Source organism: Topomyia yanbarensis, chromosome 3 (assembly GCF_030247195.1).
Source record: "Topomyia yanbarensis strain Yona2022 chromosome 3, ASM3024719v1, whole genome shotgun sequence".
Lineage (NCBI taxonomy): Eukaryota > Metazoa > Arthropoda > Insecta > Diptera > Culicidae > Topomyia > Topomyia yanbarensis.
Genome location: NC_080672.1, coordinates 300,973,155 through 300,992,959, shown reverse-complemented (window position 1 = coordinate 300,992,959; position 19,805 = coordinate 300,973,155). Strand labels below are relative to the sequence as shown.

Here is a 19,805-nt window from a genome sequence, read left to right as displayed (position 1 = left end):
GCCCCGTTGGCAGCTGAAACATTCCTTTTTACCTCACGGGAAACACTGTTGTCGCAAGTCACAAGTGTACCAAGATCAACGATTTCTTCGACCACTTCAAATACATCATCATCGAGCACTATCGTCCGCAAAACCAAGGAGCATATGCGATCTTGTGATGATAGTTCCGTTCCTTTGCACGCCAGCTCTCCTGATAGCTCCTTCAAGAGCAATATTGAAAAATTTGAAAGCGCATCGCCTTGCTTCAGTCTTCGAGTTTTGATCTCATCTCATTCAGCTCAAATGAAATTGCCCATGGCAAAAAGTTATTGAATTAATAGAATAAATTAAATTGTTTCAAAATAACAAATTGGATGAAATGAATAAAAATAATAACTGAGGAAAATTAATAAGATGATGAAATAAAATCAAACATATAAACCGGAAAAAATAAATTATTAAAAATAATAATGAATAATAGGAATAAAATAAACAAAAATAAAACAACAAAATCAATAAAGCAAACAAATTTAATAATTTGGATGAAATCAACTTTTTTCAATTTTTACCTTCCGATCCATAGTACACATCTCCTGCATAGTTTTCAATAGTGCAATTGGGCGGTAAAAGTAGCCGAAGATAGTCTAAATTTAAAAGATTTATCAGCTTTTAAAAATATTTTAAGACAATGAAGATATATCAAAATATAATTTTTCAACGATAACTGAAAATATCTTTGGCATCACTGCTCCAGCTGTGTGAAAATGTTGTTGTATATAAACACAATGGACATGCAGGGCATGTTAATGAAGTCAATAAAAGGAATAGAATGAATAAAATGAATAAAATAAACAAAACGAGTAGAATTCATGAATTTAATGAACTGTACAGAATGAGTATATAGAAAGAAATTTTGAAAAAAGAAAAAATGATTTAGATAAAGCAAAAGAACAACGTGTTTCCATTCTGTTTTGTTATCACCTTTTCGTTTTTTTTTTCTTGACGGCATACTGAATTATCCAACGCCTCTCTACTAATTTTGGTATTGAAAGCATAAGGCAAATATGAAACCTTCGCTAGAAGAAAGAACTTGCATCTCCCATCGAGAGTTCAGGGGGTCTTTGGGTTACATTTCCGGATCTAATTGATGAATATTGTTGGAGATTGATCAGTTATTTACCATAAAAGTTCATTCCAATACAATGAAAATGCTCATCTCAAAGCAGCTATTCTTAGTTTTCAAATCATATATTTAAACATATGTTTCATTTTGAATTCAATAGAGATATAACAAGTTTAAAAGTGCTCGTGGCATGTTTCATTTCAGACCCAAGGAGATACCCAAGGATTTCTTTCAATTTAGTAGGAGAGACGGAGGAAACTTGATCTCATCATCGTAATTGAAAGGCGCATCAGAAAGCATTAATCGAATATACTAGAACTGAGATTCCGCGAAGAGAAAAATCTTTTTCGGACGAATATTGAAAAATCATGTTTTTTCGTATAGACTGATAATAATATATTGAGAGCATAAAAACGATGTTAAACCGTGGGATCCGCAACCGCCCAGGGTGATTTCTAAGCGGTCCGCCATGATTCATACAGACCACTGAACATAATATTTATGGGAAGTTTGATAACAGGGCAAATTTTTTTTTGTTGTTTTCCAGAAATGCTCATAGTTCTTGTCCAGTGTAATATTTCTATATATTTATTTGATTATTAGTCATACCTAAAAACTATATAAACTAGAAAAATTAGAAAAGCGGATCAAGTCTCCTTAGTCTGCCGTATATATAAACGCTCGGTACACAATTGAAATTAATTTGTAGTTAATGTAGTTTTCGATTTTAGGTCACATGAATCTCCATAGTGCAACGTTTCTCATATCAATTTTTTTTTAAATTTTGTCAGGATTATAAAAAAATTCTTTTTTTAAGTGGAATGTAATATTAATTTTGTTTTCGCGAGTGTTCTACACTAAAATGGAAACCTATTTATAGGGAAACATCAGACCAAAATAGTTTTGTCTTTTTAATTCTACACAATAACATTGAAAACATCAAATTAGCCTGGGCATTGCAAATATTTCAGATTATTTGAAGATCTTATGGCACAACATAGAAATGGAGAGAGAAACAGCAGGAAATACGTGAGTTGTGACAGTTACCATAAACACGAGAAAAATGATGGTTATAACTGTTTTTTTTGTATATTGGGCGATAGTTTGATTGCTTACATCCTTACTATAAATAATGGAACTGGTAATTTTACGCCATAACCAGTAAAACATAAATCTTGCAAATGAAGTCACATTTCAACTAGAATTTCGGGATTCTAAAATACTGATCGCTGAATATGAATTATATTAGAAATCTATTTTATTGCTGCTATGTGGATATCTTGATGATCTGTGTATTTACACTGCTGACCAATAAAATAGGTGTGTGATAGATTATTTCGTTTTTCTCTCAATTACGCATACCAAGTTGCAGCAGTTTCAATCACACCTACCGCACACAGAAGCCTTGAGATCTGTCAAGTTACTAGTGGGTTGTTAGCGCTGATTATATTTGCAATCTTTGTCAAGATGTAAAACAAGACTATCGCAGGCTTTTTCGTGTGATCAATATAATAGGTGTGTGAAATATATTAACGTGATATTATTTTACATAATTCCATCATACGCTTTATTTGGCGAAGTTTGAATTCTGCGTGTTAATAAATATATTTAAATGTTGAATAAGTCAAAGATTTTTTATAGAATGGGTCGAGCATCTCACTGTACTCAAGTGGAACGAGTTTTGCTAAGAAATTTTATTCAAGAAGATAAGACGTATAAATTAGTCGCGAATACACTGCGGCGTTCCTAAAACTTCGTTACAAATGCCTTAAAATCTTTAAAAAAAGGAAACACGCAAAAAAAAAAACAAGAAAACATATACAGCAGCTGACCATCGTATTGCAATTTTGGCGAAATCTGATCCATTCGGGTTATCCAAGACCAATTCAGCACAAATTGGAAAAGTGGTAGGTCCGAGAACAGTTCGCTGTAGGCCGTAAAATTCCCATCTTCCAGGAAGAATTGCGAAGAAGGTTCCACTATTTCGAAGCCAAAGTCTTTGAAGAAAAATGCAATTTGCTTTTCAACAGCGTTAATGGGCCTGGTTCAGAAGGAATCAAAAAATGGCGACATATCCTTCGGAGGGACGAATCAAAGGTAAACCTGTTTTCCTTCGATGCACAATGAAACGTTAAACGTCCAAAGTGCAAACAGTTTGATCTGCGACACACGCAAAATATGGCAAAGCACGGAGGAGAGAACAATGAGGTTTGGGGCTTGCTTTTCGTGGAATGGCGCAGGTCCTATTCTTCGTAACACCACTATAATGGCAAGATTCGAATGCAAGGCTAAAGGATACGTTCCTAAAGGATGTCATGCAGTCCTATGCTAAAAAAAATAACGTGCCTTTACATGACAATTTCACAATTTCAATTCACATCGAAGTATGTAAAGGAATGATTTCGGGATAATGAGGTGACTATAATTTCGGACCATGCCAATCTCCTGTCATCAATCCCGTAGAAAATTTACGTAATGTACTCAAAAAGAAGTTATTCGATCGAAATATCACAAATAAGGATAGTTTGTGGAAAGGAGCTTAAAAGGAATGCTACCCTATATCAACGGAAACTTATCAGCGTTTGAATGACTCAATGCCAAGACAAATGAATAAAATTTGGTTGAATACGGGAGCTTACACAAGTTATTAGTTGTTAAAAATGTTCAAGTCTTAAAATCATTGGAAAATTTTAATGCAATGGATTACAATACACCTATTTCATTGACCAGGTACTTTTTTGGATTTCATGAAGAAGAAAGAGTTACGATAAAGCATAACATTTAATTTACAAATAAAAGTGTTCTTTTTCATATTTACGACTGTGCCTAACTAAAAAATATTTGGATATAAAAATATGTTTAGAGAAAACTCAAAATTTCAGGTATTTTTATTTCACGTCTATTTTATTGACCAGCAGTGTATATACCACCCCATCTACCTCACGACTGAAGGCAATGTTTAATCTAACATTTCCAATACTTTGTAAGAAATATAAAAGGTTATGGGAAATAAACTCATTTGAGGGGGTATATCGGTATGTAGAATAGAATGGGGTCAAATAGGTATGGGGGTACAATAGGTATAGAGCATTATTTTTACTATGTTATTGCAGAGGTCGCTCATGTTGCGTGAATTAGATACATGTTAGAAAACATGTTTGACGACTGTCATTTCGACTGTTACTGTGAATCGGTTGTATTAGTTACGGCGTCGTTTATGTTTTTGTGTGTTGTCCTGCGAAAACATAATATCTTTTTTCCTCGGTAGGGTACATTTAATCAATATAAAAAAATATCAAGTAAGTTTTTTCTTACGTAAAAATTCATACACGAGTTTTGTATTACTTTTTCGATATTTTTGTTCAAAAACAATATGTATAGCAACATGAAACATACGCTTGGGAGTACAATTGGGCAGCCATTTGGGGACACTATAGGCTACTACTATATTGTAAATTAGAAACACGTTGATAGAAAAATTGGGCGTAATTTAGTGCAAAAAACGTCAAAACGAAGTGAAGAGCACATGAAGAACACAATTGCATCTGTTCAAGATGGCGCCAGTATTCGATCAGCCTCTAAACAATTCTTAGTTCCGTTCAAAACATTACGTGCTCGTGTGAAAAGGAAAGTGCTCGTCACTAATGAAAGCGGGTCAGATATTTCGCATGAGTTAACAATATAATAATTTATGGTGTTGTTGAAGTAGATAATCGAAAAAAAAACACGATCGAAAAAGAGAAGGAAAAGGAATCCAAAATAATGCTCCGAAGCGCAAATGTGATCATCGCATAGCTAAGCAACCACGTGAGCCGGAATGCACAACTTCAATTCCACGTTCTGGCGTCGACGAGAACACCGAAGAAGTCATTCGCAAGTATAAAGCAAGACGCAGCTGCTGAAAAAACATGTTTTTCAACATTTTCTTCCGCGATTTCATGATTTTTCACATCATTTAGTACTTCCTCATTTTCTTACCTGAATGACGTCAATGGATTGCATGTATTATTTTTGTTATTATTTTTCAATTATCTGCAATATTCATACTCTTCAAATAAAAGTTGAACCGCTGATTTTCTAGGTGCGTACACTGTTTTATTTAACCTCGAATACAGTGACCTATCGTACCCCCCAGATTTAAAAAAACATCAAAAAATATCTTCGCCTTATTGGATTTAGCTTGAAAATATGTAACCAGGCATGGAATCACTATTTCCAAGAGGTTGCCAGATGCATAACATTTCCAACGAATGCTTGTTTGTCAAAATCAGTGCAAAAATACCATCACACGAGCTCACCTAACAAAACCAGACATGCTGTTTCATTTTATAACTTTTTTCACTTTATAACTTTTTTCCCTTAAGAAATAGACATTTTGCATCTTCGATAAAGTTTCTCAAAATAAGTTCCGCTACAAACTTACCATAGACACCTTACCATGTTAATAATAAATAAAGAAAATTATTTTTTAATCTGATGGTGTATACTCAGCAAAATTAGCCACCATTATTTTATGGTACTGAAACAATAAAGAAACTTCTCCGAAAACATCAATGTACTAAAACAAATAGTTTCGTCCCAAATATTAAAAACCGTCTTTTTCATTTCATCCCAATGTGTGCCGCGTCGACTCTGGCTTGCAGGACGAAATTATCTGTATATCTAGTTATACAAACTATGGAGATAATTAAACTTAGTAGCGTACGTTTTAGCAGGATAACGCAGGATTTCTAATATTACAAATAAAATTGGTGTCATTTTCCCCAAGCACGGAACCATAAATCAAGACAAATAAGTGAAAACTCCAACCTACAACTTCCACAGCAAATTACGGCATTTAATCCTGTACCAGAAACAAAGAAACTCCAAGCTACAACCTCTTCTACTTCCCAAGCTCCATTTATTCTTCCATGTTTGTTCAGGAAGAACATGTAAGACTATGTATGAAGATGTTAGCGGTTCGTTATCCACTCACAAGATCCCAAACCATATGTTTGCGGATATGCTAACTCTACTTCCTCTGACTCGTGGCACCACTGACCAGCTGTATTTAGTACTATCCATCCGGAACAGGCACCCACCACTAGGGCCATCCGCAATTTTCAACCAAGCACACACACAGGCATAAAAAGGACGAAAACAAATAACCAAGCCTCTATGATTTACGACTGTACACCACCTTCCAGTAGTCACGCACAAGGGAATCCGCATCCGCTCCCGAAATTCATCCAATATCCGTTTCGGTAGCCAAGATGTGTCTACTCTATAACAGCATCCAGCGGCAGCGAGGATTTGTAACACTGTTGGCAGTTGTGCGGTGCAAGGCTTGTGGCACTTTTAAAAGCTACCAACGAACGAATGACAACGAAACGAGAGCTTCCCACAACAAACATGCACAGCATATATCGTCGGTTCGGTTCACTGGAGGCACAACTCAAAATTAATCATGTTTGAAATTCTGATGGCAAATGGGGATGGCTTTGAAATTCATCAAATTAGTGTGCCTTCTTGGCTTTTTATAAAGTTGTAAAAAGAGTGGAATTGAAGTAGCAACCTAAAATATGCTAATTTAAGAATGTCGCATAGCCCTAGATAGTACAGGGCATTTTGGATGACAAAATATAAATGATGTGCCCCAAGAATATGTTTTGGTGTCCAAATTTTCAAACGAACATTCGCAGATTGTAAGTTGTTCCCCTATAGCACGAAAGCGACGATATGACTAGGGGCTTACTCAACCGTGGTTACGTATATGGTATTTCTCCAAATGTTCCTTCTGACGAAGTTCGAATTGAAAACGTACTGCGGTTCACGATGATTTGTCGACAATCTTCAAAATACTTCTGTTCGCACCCTATCATCGTACATTCGTTCGTTAGAATATTGTCGGATAAAGACGTGGATATGCTGGGAAAGTTTCACAGGTTTTCAAGTGTGGCCATGGAATGTTTAGCTCACGATGAAGGACTGCACTAAAAGCTCATTCCTCACATCCGAACACGTTCCCATTGTACCGAACTGAGCGCACTCGCACGACAAGGACGTGTAGGATTCTCCAATTTCGACGCACGTGTGCCGGAGCTCAGACGACAAGACTGTGTCGCGCCTAGGGTACCCTGCGCTTAACAGGAAATTAAGCTTTGTAACTGCTATTCGTTACAGTTGTTTTAATGGCCTGTAGTAGGCGATTACGACCAATACATTTTAGCTCACTTGAAAGCTGCAATCTTTTGTAATGATCTTGTTTAACTGCATTATTGCTGGATCCACCCCGAACACTGCCAACGAATGGACCCAGTTCGATAATGATGACAACATTTACACATTCCAGTAACGGGATGCTGCTATTGCTGCAACTGACGGTGGCCATAGCAATGATGATGATGATGATGATGAGGATGATGCTGAAAAGCTGTTGTTCAAATCTCAATTGCACCATAGAGACTTTTAAATAAGTACACATTGGAATGACAATCATTGTGTGTACGAGTCGGACACAGCAGCGGCCTAGCTGAGAGAGTGGGCTCGGTTGGTTGTAATGTACGCGTACATATGTATACATGGGAACATATCATCCCTTTTCCTAGTGTAATGTCTGTACTTGAAATCATTCGGCACACAAGCCAACCGTTCTCCGGATTCAAATGAACATTGGAAGTGGGTAGTTAAAATTCGGGTTTTCCTGGTCTAATTCTGTTCATCGTTATTGGTATGGGAGGGAGGGGACTTAAATATGAATTGGGCTAAATTTCGACGCCGTATATGGAACGATTAGAGAAGATTGATTATTCCTTTCAAAGACTGTAGCACTGTTCCCATATGAAGTCACAGTACTATGGTCTCAAAGCTATTGAATGACAAAATGTGCATTTTTACGACCCAATAGTTCGTTCTTGATCTGCAATGTATCAGAACAAGCCACGGTAATATTGAACTGAAAAAAGGTGCGAAATCGGCAAAGTCCCAAAAAGTCGATTTTCATAAAAAAAATATTTTCGTGTTAACATAAAATCTCGACGTGTCATGCATTTTAAAGATGTTTGGCATCAAAAATACTAATTCGATTTCTGAAATTTCATTGGGTCCCCCTTTGAAAATAAAAATTGAGTTCCGGCTTATATAAGAATTTCATATGTGACCGGACGATTTAGTCTATATTTCCGGACCCATATAAGCGATCTGTACGAAATTTTATAGACATCTGTGGGGATATTATAGCTATCATTTGGAACTAAGGTTGTGAAAATCGGCCCAACCATTTCCGGGAAACTGATGTAAGTTCGTAAATTTTGAAAGATGGACGCTTTTCTCGGGCACTTCCGGAACCGTCTATGGTGGTCAATGTAGTCAACGAAAGTTTGGTTGGCTGTCGGTGACCTAGAACAGCAAATTTAAGTTGTTTGAGAGACATTTTTACCTTTTATGCTTTCATTTTTACCTTTTATGCTTTCATCGGAGTATCGGTTTGAATCACAATTTGCTATGTGATCGCACGCCACAACCTGTAACTCCGGAACCGGAAGTCGGATCGAGATGAAATAGCCATTTACGGGGACGCAATACCTTTCATTTGAGACCAAGTTTAGTTGAATCGGTTTAGCCATCTCCGAGAAACCGATGTGACTGTTATTCTGAATTTAGATACTTCCGCCGGGGCTTCCGGAACCGATGATGGTGGCCAATGTGGCCGAATAGACTTTGAATGGATGTTAGTGACCTAATACTACAAATCGAAGCAGTTGTGGTCATATTTTGGAAAAATTTTCACCTTTATACATTCATTGGAGAATTTATTAAAATCGACATTTTCTGCGTGTTTGTACTCATCACCCTGTAATTCCGGAACCGGAAGTCGGATCCATTAGAAATTCAATAGCAGCCTATGGAAACGTTGCACCTTTCATTTGAGACTAAGTTTGGCAAAATCGGTTCAGCCATCTCTGAGAAAAATGAGTGACATTTTTGGTCACATACACACACAGACGCACATACACACATACATACATACACACACAGGGAAACCACCAGGAAATCCAGCATCGTATCGGCCTATATGCCTGCTGGATACTCTCGGTAAACTCCTGGAAAGAGTCATCCTCAACAGGCTGACGACCTACGCTGAAAGTGAGAACGGACTATCGTAGAGACAGTTCGGGTTCCGGAAAGGAATATCGACGGTGGACGCCATCCGCATCGTCATCGCGAACGCGGAGAAAGCATTGAAGCAAAAGAGAAGGGGTAATCGCTGCTGCGCCGTATAACGATAGACGTGAAGAACGCGTTCAACAGTGCTAGCTGGGGAGCCATCGCCGTAGCGCTGCATAGAATGCGGGTTCCGGACTATCTGTGCAAGGTTCTGAAAAGTTACTTTCAGAACCGAGTACTGGTCTACGAAACGAACACGGGGCAGAGGTCGATTAGCGTAACGGCGGGAGTACCTCAGGGCTCCATACTCGGCCCAACGCTCTGGAATATTATGTTCAACGGAGTGTTAACACTGGAACTGCCCAAGGGAGTGGAGATGGTCGGCTTTGCAGATGATGTTGTCCTGACGATAACGGGCGAGACCCTTGAGGAGGTGGAGATGCTGACGGCAGAGACAATAGGCATCGTAGAAACCTGGATGGTTAACGTCAGGTTGCAGCTGGCTCACCACAAGACTGAGGTAGTGCTGGTTAGCAATCGTAAGCAAATCCAGCGTCTCGAGATCAGCGTCGGGGGACAATCCATTCCATCGATGCGCGCGCTGAAGCACCTGGGTATGATGGTTGACGATCAGTTGAATTACAACTGCCATGTCGACTATGTATGTAAGTGAGGCTGCGAGGACAACTAGCGCATTGGCAAGGATCATACCGAATCACGGAGGGGCAGGAGGCAGCACGAGACGTCTCCTGGCGAATGTCTCATCCTCAATCCTGAGATATGGCGTACCGGCCTGGGCTGCTGCGCTGAACTTAAAGCGGAACCGGACGAAGTTGACAAGCACTTTTCGCCTAATGGCTGTTCGTGTCGCAAGTGCGTACAGAACGATATCGTCGGAGGCGGTATGCGTATTTGCCGGGATGATTCCCATCTGCATCACTCTGGCTGAGGACGTAGAATGCTACAAGCGGAGAAATGAACGTAATGCAAGGAGACTGGTTCGAGCGGACTCGTTGGCTAAGTGGTAGCAAGAGTGGGATTACGCGGAGAAAGGAAGGTACACCCACCGACTCATCCCAAATGTGTCTACTTGGGTACATAGGAAGCATGGAGAGGTGAACTTCCATCTGACGCAGTTTTTGTCCGGGCATGGATGCTTCCGGAAATACCTACATCGGTTTGGACACGCTTCGTCACCCCTTTGCCCGGAGTGTGTGAACGTGCAAGAGACACCGGAACACGTGGTCTTCGAATGCCCCAGATTCGAAGAAGTCCGAAGGGGTTGCCTGATATAACAGTGGATAATATCGTCGAAGAGATGTGCCGCAACGAGCATATCTGGGACGCTGTCAACAGAGTTGTTACGAGTATACTTTCCGAGCTGCAAAGGAAGTGGCGAAGGGACCAACAAAGCAACGACATTGGTTAGAACGCCGCAGTGGAACCACAAATAGGGTTTCGGGAGAAATTCCGCCGCCGGGAAACTCACCGACGGTGTAGACTGGGTCCACCGCCGGGGACCAGTTGAGTAGTACGCGATGTAGCACCGGGCTCGGGTCGTCGGGGCGCCAGCGAACCGGACGTCAGGCTCCACCGGAATCGCCGGACCGACCTCGACACTCTACCGGGCAGCTCGTGAGTAGGCTAGATCCACCGTCGGGGATTAGACCGAATAGACCGCGTCGAATAGCCAGAAGTGGGTCGTTGGGGCGCCAGTGAACCGGAAGCTACGCTCTACCCGGAATCGCTGGATGGACCTCAGCATCTGCTGACTGGCCGTTGAGTAGGCTAGGTCCACCGCCGGGGACTAGACGGAGTAGACGAGGCGGAGAGCTTAATGGCTCACAGAAACGTACATCGGTATCGGGAGCGGTCTGCCGCCGGGGAATTTACGATAGGGCTGATTCGGCGCCGTGGACTACCCGACAGAATCGTGACGAAAAGGGGAGCTAGTTGGCTCACGAAACAAACACCGGTAACGAAAGAAATTCCGTTGCCGGGGAACTCTCACTCGGAGTAGGATAAGCGGTAAAGCTGGAAGATTTTAGTAGAGCTAAATGGCTCAAGAAAGCGGGTATCGGTGTCGGAGGAAATTCCTCCGTCGGGGAACCATAGGTCGGAGTAGGGTGAGTTCACCGTTGAGCACTATCCAAGCGGATCCTGATGAGGCCGGGAGCTGAATGACTCACGGAAACATGAGCTGAATGGCTCAGGGAATCAGCACCTAAACGGCTCACCACAGGGACGAGAAATAAACGGCGACGTAATGGATGGAGACAAGAAGCAGGAGAGGAACCGAGAGTTAAATCAAAGCTCATAGGTCGTGTCACTCCATGAACCAAGCGAGGCTCCGAGATAGAGCAGCAGAAGGAGGTGCGACGAAAGCGCAACGAACCCCCCCCCCCCCCCACGAAGTAATACGACGACGTAGTTCCGTGGGGAAGAAGGGCGTAAAAAGTAAGGAATGTTTTTAGTGGTTAGGCACGAACGTGAGTCGTGAGTCCCACACAGTGCCAATACACTACAGGCCAGGCTTTTGAAGCTTTTTTAACCTTACTATAAAAAAAACATACACACACAGACATTTGCCGAACTCGCCGAACTAAATCGAATGGTATATGTCACTCGGCCCTCCGGGCCTCCGTTAAAAAGTTGGTTTTCAGAGCAATTGCAATACCTTTCTATTGAGAAAGGCAAAAAAAGATTCTATAGCCATATTTTGAACCGCAACTATCCAAGAATGAGTTGATGTTTTTCCTACAATAACTTTAACCCTTTCACGCACAGTTTTTTTTTTCTAGTGCATAAAGGGCTTCAAAACTTTTTTTTTCTTGAAAATAGGTTGGGTCAAGAAATACGAAAAACCCTTCTTCATAAAGATAGGTGCTTCCCTCGCAGTGCTAGAAGCTGCTCAATTTTTACCTTCCAATGCCCAATACAATTCTCTTAGAATGTTTGTAATAGCCCAATTGCGTGGAAAACGTAGTCGAAGACAGCCTGAATGAATAGGTTTTAACAGTTTTCAGTAATATTGCAGAATAACGAAGATATATGAAAATTTCATTATTCGTCGTCAACGTCGCCATGTCCATGGCAGCACTGTTTCATCGGCATCGCATTCTGAATTATTGCAATAATATCAGTTCTAGAGTTGATACTTGTAACTGTTAGTACTCCAATAAAAGGTTATAGTAACATTTATTAATCCTACTTGTTTTTGTTAGCAAATTTTGCGTTAATCAAAAGTAATAGAATTTTTAAAACGTCATTGTTTATAAACAACTTGCACATGAAGGGGTTAAGTATGGTTTTAAATTTCACACTGAATGACAGACAAAACTGTACTTTTTCAGAATATCATTCTACTGCATCGATTTTAATTTTCGACAAATTTAAGGCTAACAGACGACGCCGTCGTCGGCGATAAAACATAATGATGAGTTATGTTCTACCAACGACCATGCGGTAGACTTGGGTGAAAAGCGTAACTCCTGCCAGCAGAAGACAAAAGATTCTTCACATTTCCTTTCGATCATGTCCATATGAGCCCGCCTAGTCCTAGTTTTCTGTTCTAAGTTTATAACTGATTCGCTCTAGAATACCTATTCGTCTTTCAATTCCATTGCTTTCGTTTCTCTTAGTCTTACATTTGCCGAAAATAGCCAACAAAATCGCTACAGTAGAACCTTGCGGCAATTACAACATAGCAACATAACAAAATTTCAATCTAACACCCATTTTAAATTAAAATGTTTTCAATGAAAATCTTCCAAAACATGATAGTTTTCAAGATATTTTGAATTTCGTTTTTTTTCGTATCCCATTGGAGCTGTAGAGCTAGGGTCTCGGAAGGTCTCCCCGTCAGAATGACGAGATGGAAAATGTCACCCACTAAATACTGCTTAAGGCCAATTGCACCGGGTCATGATTCTGATTGTTATATTAAGTGTACGATTCAGATGTACGGGCGTAGGGACTTTTTTTTTATTTCAATTATAGAGGTTTTAACCTCTTCGGGTTGGAAAAATTTCTTAGGAAAAATTTCTAACCCTATGTGCGGGGTCAGGACTCGAACCCAGGTGCGCTGCGTACAAGGCAATCGATTTACCAATACGCTACGCCCACTCCCACGTAGGGACTTTATTATCGCGCGGGAATGGGCGTTAAATTGTGCGCGCTTGAGACCGCGATAATCAATCAGATTATAATTGTTATAGCGTTCACCAAATTATCAAGGCGTCTTTGTGTTCGCGAAATTATGGGCTTAGTTGTGGATGGATGATCGCGATTGTATGTTCGTCTTTGTGTATCATCGCGAAGGGCTCGGACGTTTGTAAGTTAAGATGTTCGATCGTGTAGGCGTTTGTATGTTGCATGGACGTTTGTATGTATAAATTCGATTTTATAACCGTATCTGACCGCATACTCGCGTGTGTTCTTGGATGACCGCGCGGACCGTGAATTTTTAAATTTTCGGTGTACGGTTCAGGTGCTAGAAAAGAGTGCGTCCTTCCGTATCACCAGAGATTCCGGACCTGTCGCCATGAAACGTGTTGTCTAGCGGATATGAGCTTTATTTGTTTTATTGGTCGAACTGAAGGCATGGACCTAGGACACTAGAACCGAGAGTACGGACTTCCGGACGTAACCGATTCATGACCGCGCGAATACGGGTGTTGGTAGGTTCTCTCTTGCGACCGCGTTTGTAAACTCGTAAGTGCTAAAACGTCCACTTAGTCACCAGGATGTTGTCCTGTTTGCGAGATCACGAATGTAGGTGTGCGTGGATGATTGTAAAGGACCCGAGCGTTTGTATATGGGTCATTCCATGCGAAACACTACCATTTACATAAATCCCTTGCAAAACTACAAATACGTAGGTCGTTATCCTGACTGGCACTAGTCATGCTATGTATATCATGGATTGGCAAGATAAAAGGTTAGATTTTTGAAAAAAATGTGTCACTTCACGTAGTGATGTTCTCCGATTTTCATGAAACTTTTAGCGTTTCTTTATGCATTTGCAGGATGGACTTTGGTTGAATATCAACTTTCTACCGTAAAGTGTAATGAAAATAGTTCTGAGGAACAATCTTTCCAAATTAACATCGAACACCATGTTCGCTCTAGTTCTGTGCTCATCCTACACCATCATTTCGTGTGCAAACCCGAACGCGCTAATGCGTACCAAAACACGAGAATATGTTCGTCTGCACAAACGAACCCCATGTACGTACGCGGTGTTCGTACACACGGGTTCTTGATACTAGTTTTCTCTTTCTTTCACCCATCATCACTAGCATTGACTCATTGTTTTGTGTGTGCCCTTCTTATGTACGCACACGATGTTTAAACCTATATTTGCACATCGTTCGCTTGGGTTCGGTGCTCGATGCGAACCTGCACACAAAGGCAAAGCATGTTTGAGGTTGAACGCGTGCACGAAATTTTGTACATAGGTGCTAACTTGTCGATGTTCATGGGAAGATTGCTGAGGAAATAGGTCAAAGTATAGTCGATAAAGTAGTACTGTTTGGATCGGAAGCAGATGAACAAAAGTTTTTTACACGGTGGATACGTACAGTCTTAAGATCACTCGGGGCTATTGGGCACTTTTGAACTGAAAGACTTTAGGCACAAATCCCCGACTACATACGGGGAACGTGCCATTTGAGCCAATATATTCTGATACCTGATACCTGATCCACAGAATGCAATCAGCAATATGCTGCCGTTAATTCGTAGTAGAAAATGATTGCTATAGGGGAGAGATTTTCAGCATTTGCCCTTGGTGAGCTGAGCAAGTGTGTGAAGATGATCAGTGCCTTGATCAACAAGGAACAATGAAGAACTTGGATGGGTTGAATTTTAAGTACTTTTCAATGAGTTTAAGGTTGTTTTCGCAACTAAATCACGCTATTTTTCGTAATTTCTTAAAATATTAAATAGAGCGAAAATGGTTCGACACCTATTTTTGCACTACGAAAATAATACATAGTTTCGATGTCATAGAAATCGTGAGGTCTTTGAACCGTATGGGTCAGTAGCCAACGGAAATTGATGATTGACGCCACATAGAAGTCCAAGATAGCGACTTCCGGCTACCACAAAACGGTAAAAACCATCATCAATATGGGTGTTATTTGAAAAAGGTTGCTTAGAAAACATCGGAAATTGATGATTAACGTCGTTTTACAAACCAAGATGGCGACTACGGTTACCAGAAAATAGAAAGAACAGTGAGCAACATGGGTGTCATTTGAAAGGGTAGACAATCGGTAATGAAAGTAGACATCGGTATTTGATGATTAACGCCATTTTGAAATTCAAAATAGACTTTCGATTACCACAAAACAGTGAAAAGTCATTTTGAAATCCAAAATGACGATAACCAGTTATCAGGAAATAGAGAGAACCATCGTCAATATTTGTCATTTGAAAGAGGGTGGTCAGTAGACATAGGAAATTGATGATTAACGCCATTCTGAAATCAGCGATTGGCGATGACAATATTTTTTTAAATTTCACAAAATTGATTTCAAAAATTAAATTTGATATTATTAGTACTTATTTCTCTTTAATAATAGACGCTAGAGTTTTAATGAGTTAGAAAAAAAACGCTTGTCTTCAAAAATCCTAAAAATCATCTAAAGTAGGTATATGTTATTGAAAAATGAAAACTGCAAGTTATATTAAAAATTTGGTTTTGCATTAATTGACCCTTGGTAATATTTTTAAATTACTTTCACGATGGAAAATATAGAAGAAATAGTTTCATTCTGACGATGCAATTTTGCGCTTTTCAAGTCTTTTCTATTATATAAAATGGTGGATTGGGAAGTTCTAAAATTAATCAACTATTACAATTAAGTTTTTAACGGTTTGAGATAAAGTTTCACAGTCTTTCAGAAAATTTAAGTAAATCAAATTAAAAAAAATCGAAGATACTTGAGCTACAATAAAAATTTGTAAAAAATAGGGTGTTTCTCAAAAAATGGTGGGGACGAACATAGCGTAGTTGGTGAATCGATTGTCTTATACGCAGCTCACCTGGGTTCGATTCCCAACCCCGCACATAGAGTCTAACCCTATGTGCGGGGTTGGGGTGGAGCTATGGAGGGGCATGTTGATGTCTTTATTCACATATTCTATTCACTGCCAAAGTCTGGCGGCGACTGAGTTAGCTAAGGGGACAAACAGTGATAATAAATATCTCAAGCCTGAGCGCAGTCCACTAGACCCAAAAATAGATAACGAGAGAGATTTGGCCGATCGATGAGAGCGAGAGGTGACGATCTGCTTATAGGAGACATTGGGGGTCGATGGGTCAATTAGGAGGTATTGGAGGCTGCGGCGGCGATCACAGTACTGTTGGGAATATTTGATGGCATCGTCACAGTTCCTCGATGGTGGAGTGATTAACGCACCCAACTAGAGACTGGGAGATCGTAGGTTCGATTCCTGCTTGAGGACATCTTTTCACAGTGTTTCCAGTAAAGGTGAATTCTCACCGTTTCTTCATTCTCACCGTTCCGGTCATTCTTTCTCTGTCTGTTTTCCAGTGGACACGTTCATATAAATAACTTTATACATGTTTTTAAATTTCATAATAATTGACATATAAAACTAATTTTATTACAGAATATAATTCTAAGTATCATTTTAAATCAAAATGCATTTAACAAAAATCTTCCAAAATGCGATAGTTTTTGAGATATTTGGAATTTTGGTCCAGCAAAAGCAGTTAATTCAACCAAAGGGTCTGATGATTAAACTAAATACTTCGATCATATTTTAGTTGTTTTCATGTAGCTTTTAAATGGGTTACAATATCGCCTTGATTACAAGATATGTTATGGGCCTTTTGAAAAACCTTTTGCAGTTGACGGAGAAACGCGAATAACTTATGAAAAAGTCGCAATAAAATAAAATAATTGTGTTATATCCAAATATCTCGAAAACTCCATCATACAATCACATTCAAAATGTTTCTCTTAAGGTTTTTGTTGCAAAAAAAAATTGGAAAAAATGGGTTTTTTTTCCAATTTAAATTTTTAACACAAATTTGTTTTTGTGGAAAATGACACAAAATTTTTTTTCGCATAGAAATATGCATTCCCTGTAACTCATTCTCAGAAAGTTTTGCTGTAGAAAATACAGTAATCGAACAAATTTTTTTGAAATTTATGCGCCTAGAAATGTCTACGCCCTTTCGAAAAAATGCTCTTGTGTCAAAAAAAAATCTTACTGATTGTGGAAAATGTAAGATAGAGAGCACCACCACTAACTTTTAAATGAAGCGAGACTATATATTATCACGTTCAGAAGAATTACTGCGAATAGCCTGCAGTTCTACAACTTAGTAGAAGTCACCTTCTTTCTATCTCTTTTCGTGGAAAAGTTTGTGGTGGCGCCATCTGTGAGGTTAAGTGTGGAACTATATTTTTCTAACCAACGCATGATATCTATACTATATTTTTCTAATCAACGCATCATACTATTCACTTAAACCCGACCGCAAAAATATAAAAATCGTGGAAATGATACACTACAAGGCGTTGTTAGACCCCATTTAAAACTGACCCCGACATCGCTTCGTTAGAAGGTTAATAACTCTCCTAACAAAGCTGTAAGCAATTAAATTCTTTTTCCTAATTTTACTTGCTCTGATGATTTGATACACACAGTATCACTCAGCAGTGAAAACACGAGGTAGTGGGTTTCCTCCATGAACATTGTCAAAAAATCCAATACCACTTCAAACTCGTTGGTTCGGTAGTCCGCTTTGGTTAAAATTTAGAGAAGAAACTCTGGGTAGGAATAAGGACGGGTCGGTGGTGGTCATTTTTTGGCTTGTCACTGCAATATGCAATCTATTCTTCTTACAAGTTGCAAATTCATACGTTGTAAAATATCATTTACCGAATGATGGAAGAAATATAACCCAAGAAATCAAATTTAAATATCATCTTTTATTGAGAAATAGCACACATGTTGAGTACAGATCACAGCTTATTTGACAGATACACATAGCAGTCGAAAAAACTGCGGTTAATCTAACATGAACATACCAGGCAAAGTCGGAAATGGAAATCGGACTCAGTCTTCAGTCCTAGTTCAGCCAATCGTTTCGGGTTCGGTTTAATTGAATTTCTTCAGTTTGCTGTAACTGTAGCCATAACCCAGTCCACCTTCCTGCAGTCCGCCCTCTTCCCCGCCGATGGCATGTCCAATATTCTTCACCTTGGCTTCGAATCCGTTCTTGCTATCGGCGTAGTATTCAACAATGCGCTTCGTTCCGTCAGCTTCATCCAGTGTGTACTCCCCCTTGACGACATCTCCGTCGCGCATTTCCCATTGGCTCTTGTGGTCTCCGGTTTTGTAATCCTTCACTCCGTACTCGTATTTGTACTTTGGATAAGAGTAGTATTCCTCACCACCTTCGTAGCCACCCCCCAAGCCGATGCCGCCCTCGAATCCTCCCTGCAATCGTTTCGATAGTCAAGTGTATGCACCTTCAATGTTTCACCAAATTTTACATACCTGCGATCCGCCGAATCCTCCACCGATGTCGCCACCCCCACCACCACCACCAATATATTTGTACGGGATGTGTTTGACTTCACTGATAAACCCGTGATGCTCGTAGGCCAGGGAAACTCCCACAAGGGCCACAGCAACGATTGTTAAGCGGAACATTGTCAGATGATGGTTCTGTGTCGGCCAATGGTTGCGGTTAGAATTTGCAAACGCTACTGATGTCCCTCGAGCCACCATACTGCACTATTTATACTAATGAATGCGGTTGTCCAAAGGCTACCAATGGAAATCAACAACCGGGCGGAGGAGGCGGCCTGCAGCAGTCGTTCAGTTATCGTGCTAGCTGCATTCTTTCGAAGGTTGTTCCACCCCTCATATTTTTTTTCTCTGTGAATGCTTGCAGCCGGAAGCTTTGAGGGCTCGAGTATTTTCACACAGCATGGCTGGATCGTTTGTGCCAGACGATTGCAGAGACAATCACCGATTGAGAATTGACCATCGATCGATTGGTTTCACCAGGGTTCATTAAAAATTCATAAAACTTTTTATGGGAAAGTTCTATGACTATGTAAAGTTTTTTTTTGTTTGCTGGCCTGAGCTGGCGGACTGTGCATTCTGGTGGGTAGCTAATATGAATTTTGGAGCAGCGTTTGCTACCGAATCGGTTCCGGTACAACGCGTCGTTGAGGGTTGTTTCCAGCTGAATGAACTATGGTGAGAACAATCGCTTGTGCGAGAAAGGAGGAAACCTGTTGCGCTTGATTAGGTGCGTAAGTATTTTAATAAATTTTAACATCTGTTATTGTGTGCAGTAAAATATATTGAATATGTGTTCATTAAATACACAATGATTTACAGCTTGATAGAAAAAAATCGGTGAATTAGAAATAATTAAATTGCTATAAGGTAGAATATGGTTGACTCTTCAGTGAAGAAAAACATTGTTTATCATATTTTCATAATGTTTCCCGAGTTTCGAGCGCACGTCGTTCTGGGTGATAGATTAGAATTCTGTACT

General features: G+C 39.8%; 2 protein-coding genes across 10 annotated transcripts in view; both read right to left on the bottom strand.

Annotated features, from left to right (window-relative positions):
• Window positions 1-19,805, bottom strand: part of LOC131688439 (protein alan shepard) — a 592,207-nt gene that overhangs the window by 536,040 nt on the left and 36,362 nt on the right. The window lies entirely within an intron of this gene.
• Window positions 18,224-19,056, bottom strand: LOC131688441 (adult-specific cuticular protein ACP-20-like). Its single transcript, XM_058972683.1, has 2 exons — window positions 18,791-19,056; window positions 18,224-18,730 (listed from the first exon to the last, which is right to left on the bottom strand). Exons 1-2 carry the CDS (start codon window positions 19,022-19,024, stop codon window positions 18,389-18,391), a joined length of 576 nt encoding a protein of 191 aa, XP_058828666.1. The 5' UTR covers window positions 19,025-19,056; the 3' UTR covers window positions 18,224-18,388.

Bases quoted from the DNA above. Each gene is read 5' to 3' on its own strand.
- LOC131688441 (XM_058972683.1), bottom strand. From the start codon at position 19,024: ATGGTGGCTCGAGGGACATCAGTAGCGTTTGCAAATTCTAACCGCAAC. The intron at 18,731-18,790 runs GTATGTAAAATT...AAACGATTGCAG, and splicing joins GAGGATTCGGCGGATCGCAG to GGAGGATTCGAGGGCGGCAT.